The sequence below is a fragment of the Aulostomus chinensis genome, chromosome 9 (assembly GCF_037954235.1).
Source record: "Aulostomus chinensis isolate RoL2024-O1b breed Wild chromosome 9, RoL_Achi_v1.0, whole genome shotgun sequence".
NCBI lineage: Eukaryota > Metazoa > Chordata > Actinopteri > Syngnathiformes > Aulostomidae > Aulostomus > Aulostomus chinensis.
The window spans coordinates 16,101,489-16,117,625 of record NC_141328.1 but is presented as its reverse complement, the minus strand read 5'-3'; the positions used below and the strand labels follow the sequence as shown (position 1 = coordinate 16,117,625).

At 43.0% G+C, this 16,137-nt stretch overlaps 1 protein-coding gene across 4 annotated transcripts in view; it reads left to right on the top strand.

Annotated features, from left to right (window-relative positions):
* Window positions 1-16,137, top strand: part of LOC147256061 (myelin transcription factor 1-like) — a 114,495-nt gene that overhangs the window by 82,885 nt on the left and 15,473 nt on the right. For all 4 annotated transcript variants that reach the window (XM_086213965.1, XM_086213964.1, XM_086213963.1 and 1 more), the window contains 8 exons: window positions 1,774-1,828; window positions 4,044-4,074; window positions 5,191-5,253; window positions 7,303-7,682; window positions 9,317-10,483; window positions 12,356-12,490; window positions 13,254-13,344; window positions 13,616-13,732. In XM_086213965.1, the coding sequence (XP_086070091.1) occupies window positions 1,774-1,828; window positions 4,044-4,074; window positions 5,191-5,253; window positions 7,303-7,682; window positions 9,317-10,483; window positions 12,356-12,490; window positions 13,254-13,344; window positions 13,616-13,732 (2,039 nt within the window). The remainder of the gene's footprint in view (window positions 1-1,773; window positions 1,829-4,043; window positions 4,075-5,190; window positions 5,254-7,302; window positions 7,683-9,316; window positions 10,484-12,355; window positions 12,491-13,253; window positions 13,345-13,615; window positions 13,733-16,137) is intronic.

Here is a 16,137-nt window from a genome sequence, read left to right as displayed (position 1 = left end):
AATACATACAAAAAATATATATATATATTTAGCCTACACACGTTTTTGCAAATGAGCACACGCGCACATACACACACACATGCGCGCACATACACACACACGCACGCACACACACACACACACACACACACACACACACACACACCCTTGTACTTATATCTTTGTCAGGACTTTCATTGACATAATATATTCCCTCGCCCCTCACCCTAAACCTAACCCTCTCAACTGACTGCCTGACCCCAACCTTGACCCTAAACCTAACCAGAACCTGATTCTAACCTCGACCCTAAAACCAGGTCTTGACCTTCAAACGGCCCTTTGAAGATGTGAGGACCGGCTAAAATGTCCTCACTCTGTTGGTTAAATACTGATTCTAGCCCTCAATATGTAGCAAGTGCAAGAACACACACACACACACACACAGCTCATCTCCTCGGGCAGCGCTGTGAGTGTATGGCGATTCAACTGCTTCTTCCAGGCAGGACACAAAGCTTCTGCTTGTTGCAAAACTTCTACATGAACAGCTCTCGATCAAAAGAGTTAAAGCCCAACAGAGAGGGAGGGACAGAGCGAGAGAGAGAGAGAGAGAGAGAGAAAGGGAAAGGGAAAGAGAGGGGAAGGGAGGCGTTTGTGCCCGCACCTGTACCTCCGGCCAGACACTCCAGGCTAATGAGGGGGGCAACAACAACAACAGCATGCCTCATCTTCCTCTCATCCCTCCTTCTTTTCATAAGCAGTCTAGTAGCAGGAAAGGGCCACTGCCAAATAGAGAGAGAGAGAGAGAGAGAGAGGGGGAAAGGAGAAGAGAAACAGGGAGCCCGTGTTTGAGTCCCACTATGGTGGTGCCAACTTGACTAGAGAGAGGCAACAAAGCAGTTAAGTGCCTGAGCAAGGGGGTGGTGGGTGGGGGTAGAGGGGGACATTTGGGAGGGTGGGTTTACAGGAGGGAGGAAGTGTAAAACAGAGAGAAAAAGAGGGGAGACCTGTGGTATTAAAAAAAAAAAAAGTCCAGTAATCAAAGCTAATGGCTCCATTGTGGCTAAAAAGCATCCGATAGCTTGAGAGTGCACTACCTCAGCAGCAGTAGTGCTGAGAGGGCGTGGCCAGGGTCAATATGTATGTGTGTGTGTGTGTGTGTGTGTGTGTGTGTGTGTGTGTGTGGGTGTGTGTCGGTGTGTGTGTGTGGGTGTGTATATAGGAGATGCTTTGTGCTCACTGCTTACTCCTGGCTCGGCTTTTACACCACAAAGGAGCAGGTGTTAACCCTGATCCCTCCAACAAACTCACACACACGCTCACTCACACACACACACAGACATACACACTCACACACACACACACACGCACGCACAATTCCTAAAGGGGTTATTACGGCAGCTTTTCTGTCTGTTTCTGCTTTATTATTATATTCAGTAGCATAGTTATGATTTCATCCACTCTGCTTACTGAGGCCGTGGCCCTTGGCGTCCACTGCCTGTTGCCTCTGAGCAGCATACAATCAAGCACATCATTCAGGTGCCGGAAATTGCAAGAGGAGTGAAGGGAGGTGTGTGGGGGGAGGGGGAGGGAGGAGAAGAGAGGGGATTTGAAAAGTTTTTTATTTGCTCTCTCGCTTGATGTAGCAAACAGGACACACATCAGTATATGTTGTTGTTTTGTTTTTTACTCGTGGGGTGAGTGAGGGATTGCTGCATTGCAAGAGTGAAGTAGATGATCTTGTCAATGTGTCACTGTTAGTGACAAACTATTAACTCTCCTCTCCTCTCCTCTCAGATGAGTGTAGAGGGTGACGACAAGCGAACCCGCACCAGGTCCAAGGGAATCAGAGGTGAGCATCCGTCGTTACTCTGTCTTTTCCGTTGATTACACATGTATGTTTGTATATTTGTATGGAGGTACATATATCAAATTCTTGAAACCTCTCCCTTTTCTCAAAACTGTCGGCCCATAACCCAATTTTCAAATTACATTCAAAAAAGCCTTTTCTTGCAAAATCAAAGAAGTATTTCAAAGTGATACTTCATCCAAAAAGGGTTTCTTTTGCCTTTAAAGTGCTTAAAAATGTTTTGAGTTATTTTTTTTCTTATTTTTTCAAGACATTTTTTTTCCTCCTGCATCACTTCTTTGTATTTTGTACTTCTATGTATTTTGCTTGAAGGCAATGGCAGCTGACAGCTAGTAACATCAAAACTGTCAAAAATGTCCTTTGGTAAACTCTCAGTTGCATCGTCTGGTGAAATCCATGTCTTCCTTATCCAGCTGTGGGCTCAGTTATCCATGAACAGTTGATTTGAACAAAAAAAACCCACACAAACAATAATCATTCTTGTTCACCAACTTGCTCACGCTTGCCCACAGTCGTGCAGAAATGGCAGTTTTATGTTATTTGTTTTTAACTCAAATCAAATTGGATTACTGAGCAAACGACTGGATAAAGACAACAGAGTATGTCGGATAATGCAGTTGAGAGTATATAAATTGACATTTTTGGACAGATTTGCTGTTGTTAGCATGGAGCCTCCTTTATCTTGAAACCAAATATATGTGGATGGCTCACTCTGCATGCTGGAGTCACAAAGAAGTGGTGCAGGAGGGGAAAAATGGGTTTTAGCTCAGGGCAGTATTTAAAAGGCAAAATAGACATTTTGGTTGAATTTTGGATTCAGCGCTCATAGTAAAAATAAAGTCCTGGAAAAGGACAAAGACTAAATATAAATGAGAAACACATTACTGTTAATATAATCGTACACAAGTTATTTGTCATTTGGCTTTAGCGTCATGTCCTACACACACGTTTCCTCCTCCTCTCCAATGGTTTCTGTCTATTATTGGTATGAAACTTCATCACCCTGCGATCTCTGATCTGGCTTCTACTGGTTACATCACATCATTAGCAACATATGTGATCAATTCTGAGGTGAAGCTATGGCACCTGCGCTTTAATTGTGTCGAACATTTGCGACCTGTCCTCACCATAATGAGTCACATGAGCATCACAGTGCCAAATGTGTTTTAGTGGCTAAGAGCATGTCTGTCAGTGTGGGTTTTTTTTGTGTGCATATATACATAATGATACATGTGTGTCCTTCATGGGGTTTGTTCGTGTATTTCAGTGTGTGTTTGATGTGTTGGAAGCAAGGCAGCAAAGCTACAGTTCACAGGGTGTTCAGAGCACAGGAAGGCATCCAGTCATTCCAATTGCATGATGAAAGACAGAGAAACTGAGATGTTTTTTACACACACACACACACACACACACACACACACACACACACACACACACACACACAAACACACAACTCTAAGTGTGTCTTGACATGCGGGGTATTTCTGACATGTGATGAATGCGTGTGTTACAGGAGCCCAAACTGAATTCTCCAGGATGGTATTGTTTTCTGATTTGCTCCAAATGAAACTAGGATATTTCTCCAATCTCATTCTGTTGCTCAACTCAATCGATGGCTTCAGCCAGCCAAGAGCTGTGTGTGTGTGTGTGTGTGTGTGTGTGTGTGTGTGTGTGTGTGTGTGTTGTTTGTGAGTGGAACTTGATTTATGTTTCCAAGGCAATTACTATGAGTTGACCCTGAAAAAAGTGCTGTTTTTTTTTTACCGATGACTGCACTTTTGTGTTTTAATTTCATATTCCCAATTATGATAACTAGAGTGCAACAATGAATCATGTTTTATTGCTGATGTCTGCATATAATTGTCACTTGTTTCTGAGTAGTTTGGCTTATTTAGGTTGTTTTTGTGTGTGTATTTGTGCGCTCCTCACTTTTTTTTGCGGGCAGGTGCTCATACATCTGTTTGTTTTATGCCTGTCTTTGTGCGAATGTGTTTGCATGTAAATATGTGTGAGTGTGTAGGTGTTTTTTCCCCCTCCTGATCTTGCAGTCAGCAGTGTGTAAGCCTCTATGAGGAAGCCTCATGGGATTCGTATGCATTTGTGATTTATTGATCAGAGTTTCTTTTAGCAGCGCAGCTTTCTGAACACTCGTTCACCTTTGTTCTTCCCCTCAACCCCCCCCCCCTCTCTCTCTCAGTTCCTATTGAGCTCGTAGGACAAGAGCTGAGGTAAGGAAACACCTTCATCTTTGTGCAAATCCCTTTCATAAAGTTCTTTTATGTGCGCCGCAAAGCACCCCCGGCACTCGTAGATGCACTATCAGTGCTTCTTTAGATGATGTTGTATATTATTTTTTTCACTTCTTATCATCACTTCTCAGCCCGTGGTCAGTGCCTCAAAGTGGCTGCTATTGATTTCTCGCAGCCTTTTGCTATTTCCTGCTTTGAACACATACAGTAGAAGCAATGAAAGAGGTTTATGATCTTTTTGCAATCCGATCGAAGGATGCAGCAGAAGGAGAGAGGATGGGGATTATTTAGGTTTTTATCTTGCCCACCCCTTCCACGTCCTCCTCCTATTCTTTCCTTTCCACCCAGGCAGCAGTTCTCAGGGCCTCGCCAGTCATGATGTCCATTGTCCTCTCCCTTCATTCTAAATTATTTTTTCATCCTCCTCCTCATTTTGTCACACTTCACCTCCAAGCATTGATCTGTGCTCAGCTCTCCAAAACAACCTTTCAGTGTCGGGATTAAGGGGAGAAAACAGTCAGGAGGCCAAACAGGGCCTCATTTAAAATGCAAATGCAGCATTTTTTCAGAAGTGAAATTAATAATAAGGATAATCGGAGTAATAAAGGGCAATTGCAGGGAGAAGTTAATGAGAATTGAAATGAGCCGTCCTGAGGGGTCACTGCAACCTGAATCAGAGGAGAGAGATGGGAGGGAGGGAGGAAGGGAGGGAGGGTGATGATGATGACGGTGACTGGTGAGGAGAGCAGAGCAGGGGAAATTACAGCAGGTCTCGGCTGATCCTTATCGTTCATAGTAACAGGATATAGGCCAGGGTTGATGTACGACACACAATATTATGTTCTCGCTGGCTTAATACCACCTGCATTCATGCATTATGTGCTAGAAGGAGGGGGGTGAGGAAACATATTTGCCAGCAAGTGTGCCTTTATGCATGTGCATTTTCTGTGACGTGCTCACTTTGCATGTCCTTTTTTTTTTTTTTAATTGTCTTAATTTTTGTCTTTTCTTTTTTTTTGTAATCATTGCTTTTGCTTCAAGACTAAAATGCACCTTGTCTTAAAAATATCTTTAACCTCCATCCATCCCATCCAGCTGCCCCACCCCTGGATGCAATGGCTCTGGCCATATCAGTGGGAGATACTCACGACACAGAAGGTAGGGCAGATTACAAAGCCACCCTCTGTCTGTCTGTCCTCCCTGTCTGTCTATCAGTCTGTCACCCGTGTCCTCTCCATCGCATGACTTCATGTTACATTCTTTGAAGTCTGGACATATTTGGATTTTAGATGAGACGATCACTTCTGCTAATTTCATATCTGTGTAGTACTTACAGCCTGATTGAGTAGCTTACAATCACCACTGAGTACAGCAGGAAACAGCTAGCCTGTAGCCTACTAGCACCTTTACCTACCCCCAATTAACACGTTATATCTCATTTGACTACATATAATGGGGAAGACATGAAGTGTAAAACAAGACATACCGCCCCCCCCCGACATTTTACAATTTTACACTTAATTTTGTAAAGATTCAACTAATTTTAAAGGAAAATATCACTTTTTGAGGATATCTGCTTATTGTCCATCCTCCCCATCGCCACACAAGAAGATAGACACACTTCTCTCCTGTGTGTGAATTCAGAAGCTGAGAAAAGCTGAGCACTGGTTAACTTTGCACAATGAATGATTGTTGGTAGGAAGAGTTAACGTACCTCAATCAAAATGGATTTTTCTCTAAAACATTCTTTGCCTGTCTTAAAATAATTATTGTGGTGCATAACATTCATTATGAAATGACTCAAATTAAGAGACACATAATCTGTGTTACTTTGCTGATCATACCTTTAGGCATTGAGAAGCCCCCCAAGTTACTCCTGCAAAAAAACAAAATGTTTTTTGACAACAAGATGAGCGATTGCCGCTACTCATCGTGGCCGATTTTGTAGAAAAGGATGAGGAGAATTATTCCTGATTTCCTTTTTGATGACATTTTAGGGAGATATGCTAAGACGTCCCACCCACTAAAACGGAAACAACTAAGTTAATACTCAATCAGAAGAAATTTCGACTACTTTGATTTCATTGATTAATCATTTCAGTCAGTTTTTTTTTAGCAAACATCAAACATTTGCTGAGTTCGTAACTAATGCTTTTTATGTCATTTATGACAGAAAATGAAGGGTTTTGGAAGGTTAGATGTACAATTGGACATTTGGACTTTTAGATGGACATTTTATTGACTGAAATTTTCCCATTAATTGATGGTGAAAGCAATCTTTAGTGGCAGTCCTACTATCCACTTCCTTTTATTGCACTGAGGTTACTAGCACCCAGCTGGGAAAATTAGTATATTACAAAATCTTAATATTTTCAGTTAAGGAAGCACTGAAGAGGAAGTCCTGACTCCCTGGTTAGGAGCTATCATAAAATATAAATCCGACATCATTTTAAAAGTCTGTCTTTCAAGGTCTGGGTCTTTCAAGTAAAAGTTTTGAAACGTCAAACTCAGGTTAAGGTACGTGGGTAATAAATCACTCTGAAACAGGAGCACATTCATTATATCATTTTACACTCCATGAAGCTCGATCTTCAACATCAGCTCCTCTGGATCTAACCCTGAAATACACAAATTTCTTGGGGCAGCTGTGAAAACTGATTTCTTCGCGTTCTACTGAGCCGCTATCTCCCTCCCGCCTTCCCTCTCTCCCTCTCCTCTGTTCCTCGATGGTAACGTTCACCCTCAGAGACCCCGTGAGACTCGGGGTAGCTCACTGGCTTGTGACTCTCCTTTATTGAGGGGCAGATATTAGTTATCTGTTTACATGTGTATTCGTTCAGAAGCCAATTTCAGATGCACTTTGTTTATAGATCCTCCCTCCATCTCCCCTCGGCGTCTCCCAGGTGAGAGTAAGAGGGAGTTTATTGGATTTCACCCTCCGTTGCCTCGCCTGCTTCTCTCTACATACAAGATGTTCATTAAACGTTCCAGTCAATTGGCTGAGATTGTTTGTGATGTCTGACTGAGTGAGCATGGCGCCCCCCTCAGGTCAAATCTCTTGACTCCTTCTCTCACCCTTCTCAATGTCAAAACACACCCTCCATCATGCTGCTTAAACACACTTGTGGCCATGATGAGGTGCATTTATTAGAGTGATTTTGGATGACATCCCTTTCTTCTTTTCTCATTTTATTTCCCCTCTGTCAGTGTCCTGGGTTGCCCCATAGCCAGAAAGCGCCGTCTGGAGGAAGCGGAGACAGAGCAGGAGGGGGAAACAGAGCGGCCGGCCTCCAAAAGGAAGTCCCACCCCTTGAAACTGGCCCTGGATGAGGGCTTCAGTGCAGAAAGTGATGCCAGCAGCGAGGGAGAGGGAGAAAAGGATGGAGAGAAGACCAAGGAGGAGGAGGAGGAGGAGGAGGAAGATGCAGGTGTAGAGGAGGAGAGGGAGGAGATGACAGAAGACCTGGCACAGGAAGGACAGACAAATAATCAGGAAGTGGAAACACAGAGTCAACAGAAAGAGGAGGAAGAAGAGCGGGAAGGAGAGGCAACATACCAGAAGGAGAACACGTTTGCAGCTGTTGAAGGTAGATTTAAAGTAACCGCTCATTATATTAACTAGTCCCACCTTCTAAAACAGGAAGATGTGCTGCACCTCTCCTCTTTATTTCATTGTATGCTAAACCTTTTAGGTTTTGAATTCTGGGTTTTCAAAGACCAGACCAGACCCATTTTGAAGACAACCCTGCTGATGTCACTATGACATCATCAGGGTTCAATTTCCCCACTCTGTCTTTTGGAACGCTTCTTCTGGATCCACAAGTGGCATCATTCAGCTGTTTTCAGAGCTGAGAAGTAACTTCTCGTGACATATCAACTGTATTTCTATATAATCAGTGGTGTGTTCCTCAATTCAATCTGAAGCTCACGTTTGTTTTTATAGTGGTTATCATTTGTTACAGCTCTCTGAACAAATGAAATATACTTTTAATGAGCATGACCTAATGATTTTGTCTCTTATGTGACCTCTTGTTTGTGGTACAGAATTTAGAGATGAGTTTAAGTCATTTTTTGGGGTACTTGCGTCAACTTAGACTCATTTCCTGTTGATATACCCTGACCACTATTGGCCTAACCCTATAAACTGGGTTACCAGATCATGTTAAAAGTATATAACTTGCTTTATATAAGTTTGTTATTTTGTTGAGCATTCTGTGCCTCTTCCATGTTTTGCATGGTGCCGTTTTCTCAAGTCTTTCTCGCTTTGTGAAACAACATCTGACTTTGAGCTAGCTAACACATTTAAAATGAAAAATAAGGCAGGTCTGTTTGTTTTTTCACTGAATAGTTGTAAAGATAAGTAAGCAAATTTCCCCAACAAAATATGACCGGAAAGGGTACCCCATGACCCTTGACCTTTTCTCTTGTGTGCTGGGGAAATGTCTGGCCATACAAAACTTGTCTATAATGCCAACCATCAACCCAACTCTACCACTATCACTTTTTTCACCCTATGCACATCATCATAACTTGCACACAGGCATGCGCATGATACACAAAGTTGCAAAAAAATCAGGACAGGATTCATTATTGGATTCGTATATGTAGCAGAAAGCAAGGTGCCATGTCCCCTCATGAACACTAGGGGCTCCAGGACTTTGTGAGGGTGTGAAACTGCACAGCAACCTTGAAAAATATCGAGTATGAATAACCCCTGGGCACAACAACTACCATTTATCATGACCCAAACTTAATTTGTGGTTTAATTAGCAACTTTTAGACATGATAATGAAGTTGAGAGATGACGTCTGTCACAGTTCATTCATGAATGCAGATAAGAAGCTAGATTGTCATCAATTGATTCTGATGGGCTGTGAGATTCATTTCAGTCCCGCACCTTTTTCTCTCTCCACATGGATTATTCACCTGCATTAAATCAAAGCCTTCTCAAATATGACTGGCCAGTACCACTGGCTCTACAAAGCGAAACCTGAATGCTTCTCGTCCTAGTCATCATTCATATGCAGAATCTGTTTAAAGAGATCAGACGCTGCTTTACAGCTGCAGATGTTTGTGTGTCATTGTGAATTCGCGGCAAGAGACTCAGCAGGCAGAAAGTGATGCCACAGATGATAAAGATGTTGCTGACAGCAGCTTTAGCTCACTGCATGACTCATTTCCCTGTTTCACAGCTTTGACCTCTTCATCTTTGTTTCCACAGAGGAGGAGTGTGTTATTGTTGAGCCTGAGCATGGCGTGGTGTCACCTGTAGCAGAGGAGTGTCAGTCTCCCTCCCGGAACGCTGAGGAAGTAGCAAACTCTCTCCTCCACCTCGGCAGAGTCCCCTGTTCAGCCACCAACAACGATGCTCCAGCTGTGGCCATTCAGCAGCCTGTTGCTATGGAGACTGGGGAGGATGTCACCGTGGCAGTCGATCAGGGTGAAAAAGTAAAGGACGAGCAGGACAGGGAAACGATTGAAGAGGAAGAGGAAGAAGTGGCACAAAAAATGGAACAGTTGCCTGTATTATTGAAGGAGGAGGCTGAAGTGGAGGAAGAGCAGCAGGGCGAGCATGAAGAGAGAAGAAGCCAAGAAAGCCCCCGGTACCTCGTTGAGGATGTCCACCATCAACAAATCACAGATGAAGATGAAGAAGAGGAGGAAAAGATGGCAGTGCCAGCACAACACAGGCAGGACACTGCAGAACAGAAGGATAAGGAGGAGCACAGGGTGGCGAACCACGTCCTACCCATTTCCCTCGTGCCAACCCCTATCCGCACCATCACCAGCACCAGCATCGCAGCAGCTCAGGGAACACACATCAAGGCTGAAGACCACAGGGTCAGTCCTCTGGAGGACTATAACTCACACAGGGCCAGTCCCCTCGACAAATACAGTGCCAACAGAGCCAGTCCACTTGACAAATATGACTCTCATAAACCAAGCGCACTTCAGAACTACAAGGCCAGCCCTCCATTAAACTACAGCTCCCACAGGGACAGTCCACAAGAGGACTACTTTCCCAGCTCCAGAGGGGAGAACTATAAAATCCACAGAGCCTCGTCCTCGGCCTCTCCTGACATTATTGAGGTACGCTCTGATAAGTCTGATGAGAAAGACTTTGATGACGCAGACGGGGATGATGAGCGTGATGATGAAGACAGCCTTTCCCAGCGTTCCAATGTGACGGACGAGTCAGAAATGTTTGACATGACCCGAGGGAACCTGGGCCTGCTGGAGCAAGCCATTGCGCTGAAGGCAGAGCAGGTGAAACCAGTGGGGGCCAGGGAGCTGCTCCGTGCCCCTGATACCCACCACCACAGATACTTCACCATGGATGACAGGCCCAAGCACCTGGATGTCCTCCGCAAGAGCTACTTCAGCAAAGGTAGAACAGAGTGAAAGGGGAAAGGAGGGAAGGGCCCACTTACATCATTTTTGGAGACACAAAATTACATTCAGGGAGCTTCGTCTATAAGGCTTAGCTTTGGAGATGAAAAAACAAGAAGTAGGAAGGAAAAACTGGGACCAGCTTGCCAGGTCCTGTTCAAACTTAAAAAGCTGCTTGCCCTTGAATGCAATCTAATGATATAAATATACTATGGCAATACTTTCTAGGATTAAATTGACCCCTTTTAAGTTTATAACAGTTTTTTTTCAGTGTATTGGAAGTGTAAAAGAAGTCAGGTGATGCAAAGACTGTAAGGCTGACTTGAACCAAACTTTGTGGTGCCATGTAGCATGGGCCAGAAAAAGGACCAATTTCATTTATTTAACACAGCAAAGCTTTAAAAAGCACAGCTTTTTTTTAGAATTTTGTTTGGTTGAATTTGCTTTGGCAGAGGTAACATGAGAAATTTTTATACAAGAGAACTTTAGAGTAAGTAACACAAGGCCATAGAGAGGCTTTTAAAACTTTATTACTCTGTCGAGGCTCAATATGATAAACTTCCTGTATAATGCAATACATTTTAATCATGTTGTCTGAAGTATATCTTGATGTTTCAAGAGATGAAGTAGCTGACTTTGGTTTGTGAAGTGTATTTCTTATGAGTGCAAATAAAAATCAACTCTGTTTATTGTTTAATGGAAGTATAGCGACAACGCACTTCAACAGGGTTCTTACTGAAATGGACAGATATTAGAGTGGTATTGATTTTCCAACCAAGGCAGCTAATAATTCCAGGTATCTTGAACTAATCCAACTAAAGAGTTCAAAAACATATATTCTGTCTCACATGGGTGAGCGTAGAGAGGAGTGCGTACAACTCTTGCACAAAGTGTTGTGTGCTGAGCTGAATGTAATGGTGGGATCAGGGTGTACAAATAAACACTGTGTACCAAATGAACAGCGGTGAGTCACTGAGCTCCGTTACGATCCTCCCTCCTCCATTGTGGTGGCGATGAAGTGCTACCAGCTGAATAGACTTCAATGAGGAGCGGAGAGGCAAGTGCTTGACGAGAGAGAGAGAGAGAGAGAGAGAGAGAGAGAGAGAGACAACCGTGGGAGGGAAACACAAGAGGGAAAATGGAATGTCAGAGAGAAAGGACGCTGTGAGAGTAAGAGATGGGGAGAGTGCAGGTTGTTTGTTTATGTGCGTTCAAGCCTTGTATTTCACAGCTGGCATGCTGCCCACTTGTCATGCTACTCGCTGGTTAGCAGTAGTGTGATTACATGCCTGGTAGTGCTGCCCTCTCCTTGGCCTCAGCTCCCTCCTGTGGTGACGTTCTTGTTCTGCTCAACGCTAATTAGGAGATGCATGTCTCGTTAACATTCAATTTGAAGGCCAATAGAGCATCACACCACCCTCTTGCTCCTTTTTCCTCTCCAGTGCTACCAATGATAGCTGGCCTTCCCCCAATAGTAGGGTGAAGCGAACACCTGTAAGTGTGTGTAAATCTAGGGTAATGATTTAACCCTGATTTATTTTCAGGTATTGTTTTGTCTGACATTCAGAGTATAGCTAGGGTGAAGAAATGTACATGATATCTAGGTCATTTCTGAGTCATAATATTTCATATGTCTGACAGTGTTTGGTCCATGATGTGTGTACACAGCTATATAAGACACAAGGACCAAATACAGATGGTGTTGCTCTTGTACAGTTGTCTGAAATATGTCTAGATTTCATGCTCAGCCAAGCAGACCGTCTGATGGTATTAACCACTTGCTTTTGTCCTCCTTATTCATTCCATCTTCCTTTCTCCTCTTATCTCTCTTTCCTGCTTTTCTCCTTTCCTTCCCCTTCCTCCTATCTAGAGAGCAATAGGCCAGAGAAGAGGGAGATCAAGTGTCCCACCCCGGGGTGTGATGGGACAGGTCACGTGACCGGTCTTTACCCCCACCACCGCAGCCTGTCAGGCTGTCCTCACAAGGACAGGATCCCTCCTGAGAGTGAGTTTTCTAAGACTGTGACAGTGGAGTTAGACATCACAGACACAGTTTAATCCCAGTTCCATTTTGATTCTGAAGAGTTGTTTACTGCATCAAGGTCGCTTTGGCCTCTTCACATTCACAAACCTAACGTACTCATGTGTAACTCAGTATTACCAGGTTACTCAGGGTCAAAGCAAACAGGCTAGAAACTTAAAACACGTTTGGTTCTCTACAATTATGCAAATAGGTTCCCTTTTTTTTCGCTTTTTCCTTTCTCTCCAGTGATTGTACAAATACTTCCTACATCAGAGGCCATTGAGCCGTAGCCATGACGACAGCTCCATTAAATGTAGTCCAGTTCCCTGCTATTCTGTTTAAAGTTCATTTCTTATTCCTGGTGATATTTATACTTAGGGGCTGTATTAAAATGATCAGGAAGGGTGAAGAGCTGTAAACCATTAACTATTTGTTCAAACATAACATTGTAACTGGCACACATATCTACGGTGGCCCTGAAGGTCAAAGCACAACGGCACTACAGAAAACACTACAACGTTTCAGAAAACGCAAAAGCATAATTTCTTTTTTGAACAGAGGGGGATGAATATGTTCAAGAAGAATGGTTCAAAAAAATGTTTATTACATTTTGTAGAGCCTGACTTAAAATGCATAAAACTTGTTCACATTTCAATTTTCACGCAGTTTCGCAGTGTTTTAGATGTAGCCTTCCTGCTGACTGTGTAATTTGAAGCGTGTGCATGTGTGTGTGTTTTCTCCTCAGTTCTGGCCATGCATGAGAATGTGCTGAAGTGTCCAACTCCTGGCTGCACCGGGCAGGGCCATGTGAACAGCAACCGTAACACACACCGCAGGTACATACAAGTATTCTACGCATACAAAACTCTACAGTGTACTCTGCATGCGCGCGTGCGCGTGGGCGTGGGCGTGGGCGTGGGCGTGGGCGTGGGTTTCTACTAACTAGAAAAGGAGTGTGTATTTCCCTTTGTGTATTTGCAGGCTCATAAATTCATGCAAGCAGGACAGTGAATGTGTCAGTCCACATCAGTGTGGTGCAGTTTCTCATGGTCAGCAACATAGCTCTCCTTTAAAATTCATCTTTCTTTTTCTCTTCCAACCTTTCAGTCTTTCTGGATGCCCCATTGCTGCTGCAGAGAAGTTGTCCAAGAGCCACGACAAGCAGCTTCTTTCTCAGCCAGGCAGCGAGCATCTCAAAGGAAGTCCCAATGACAGAGTGTTAAGGTTGGTGACTAAAAAAAAAAAGAAAAAAGAAAAGTCATACTTTACCTTCATTAGATTTTAACATTGGATTTCTGCTTTGTTACATCAGATATGTATGGAGGCACAAACCTGACAAAAGGCAGTAAAAGGTTATCAGACAAGTCAAAGAGATAGCTGAATACATCAATTAATAATGATGTTAAATAATTCAAATTTAGCATAAAAAGGAATATCTGACCTTCACTCAGTTGTTAAAAAAAAGCTTTTTTAAAGATTAAAAAAAAATAAACCAATGCTCATCAGCCATTCACAGGCCCCATGCATGTATCTCCATTGCATTATCTCTGATTACCTGCAGCGCTAGTTGCATGAATTCTAAACTGAAGTGAGGTTTATGGAAATGTTCTCAATTAACTAGTTTGAAAAGGGGTATTATCTGATCATCTCAAGTAAAATGTAGTCCAGTAGTAAATTCCAGAAGCAGAAGTACAAGAGGAGCAGTTTCCTTTGTATATGTATCAGGCTATACTGGATATACGCTGTATATGTTACAAAGTTAGCAAGATTTAGCAGCAGAGAAAATAATAAAAAATAAAAATTTTAAACATTTCTCTGACTTGCAAAAGTGGTACAAGAACACACATCCGTTCCTCAAGTAGAGGTGCAGATTTACTCTTTTTACTCAAGTAAAAGAAAATAAGTACAGTTTCTTAAATTCTCTAATAGCTAAACTAAAAGCTCGAGTAATGATTCTGTTTTCAAAATGAGTTGAAAGAACAAATATTGGTGTGATAATGTAAGGAGTAAGAAGAAAAAGACCCCAGAACAATAGAAAATCTAAATAGCCACATTAATGAAGTGTTTGTTGTTTTCCCATCTCTGATTAAATTTTCTGTTATGTTTTTGATTATTTGTGTGTGAAAAACAACCACGTGCATTTGCCAAGGCATCATTTACTATTTTATTTCAAATAGTAAATATTTAACTGGAAGGTAGCTTTTGTATTCAATCCTATTGGGATGTTGAATGCTGAAACTATAACCAGACTTGGCAAAACCACACCTAGAACATTTCCCTGCAGCCACAACTGTCACTGACATGTCTGATAACCTATTCTGCCTTTTGTCAGTTTCCATAGATAAAATGGGTGAGCAGGGAAAGTCAGCTGGGCTATCATGACATTCAGAAAGACACAATGTGAGGAATAATAATTCGTTACTTAAAACCTTCAAAACAGAGCAGCCCGTCTGATAATAAACTGACGCACCCACCCAACTGCGCGCGCACACACACACACACACACACACACACACACACACACACACACACACACACACACACACACACACACACACACACACACACACCATCTCTTCCAATCCAAACCCTCACACAGCACAGTTCTTCTCAAGGTTAGCGTCTCTACCTTTGAGCTGCATAGAAACCCCACAGACAGTCCTGACCTTGGTTTGCAGGGTCCCTCACGAGAGGTGGAGCTGGGTGGTCTAATCATTCCTTTCACCTCAGACACTGAGATCTATTTATCTCCACACCCCCCCCCCACACACACACACACACAATGTGATGAATAATAATTTGTTACTTAAACCTTCTAAACAGAGCAGCATGTCTTATAACAAACCTACACACCCACCCAACCACCCACCTGCACACACACATACACACACACACACACACACACACACACACACACACACACACACAAACCCCACCCCACCCCACTGGCCAGGCACCATGATCATGGCCAAAAGAATGATAATGAACACAAACCAGACACTGGTATTATGCTTGAAGCGTGTTCTTCCTTGTTGGTATTTTAATTAATAATGCAGCTGATAAGCTAATTATGCAAGTTATATGGGCATTGTCAGAGATGGGGTGGTGGGGTTGGGGGGGGGTAGGAAAATAATTGCTTTCCTTTAGGAAGAGCTCATCAGTAGACTTGTTTGGTTTGGTTTGGTTTTTTTTGCCTCCTCAGGATTAAAATAAGCTTGGATGTGCTTTATGTATGGAGCCGGTGGAATCCATGCTACATGAATATAAGTGAAGATATCCCTGTGATCCCTGGTAGAAAGTTTTTATGTCATTTCCTCTGTTTTTATCCTGTTTGAAGGCTGTACTGACAGATCATAACATATTAGATTGTGTATGGTTAGGATGCAGTAAATGGGTGGGGCTAAAATAGGTGGACATCTTGGAGATAAGGAGAGGGGACAGCAAAAGTAAAAGATGAGGAAGGTGACCCCACCCCAACCCAACCCAGCCTCCCTCCCTCCTTCTTTCACCACTCCCCCTTCTTTCTTTCTTTCTTTCTTTCATTCTTTCTTTCTCCCTGCTCTCTCCTTTTCTCCCTCCCTCTTCCCCCACCCATCCGCCTCTCCCTGGTCTATCAGTGGATTTACGCC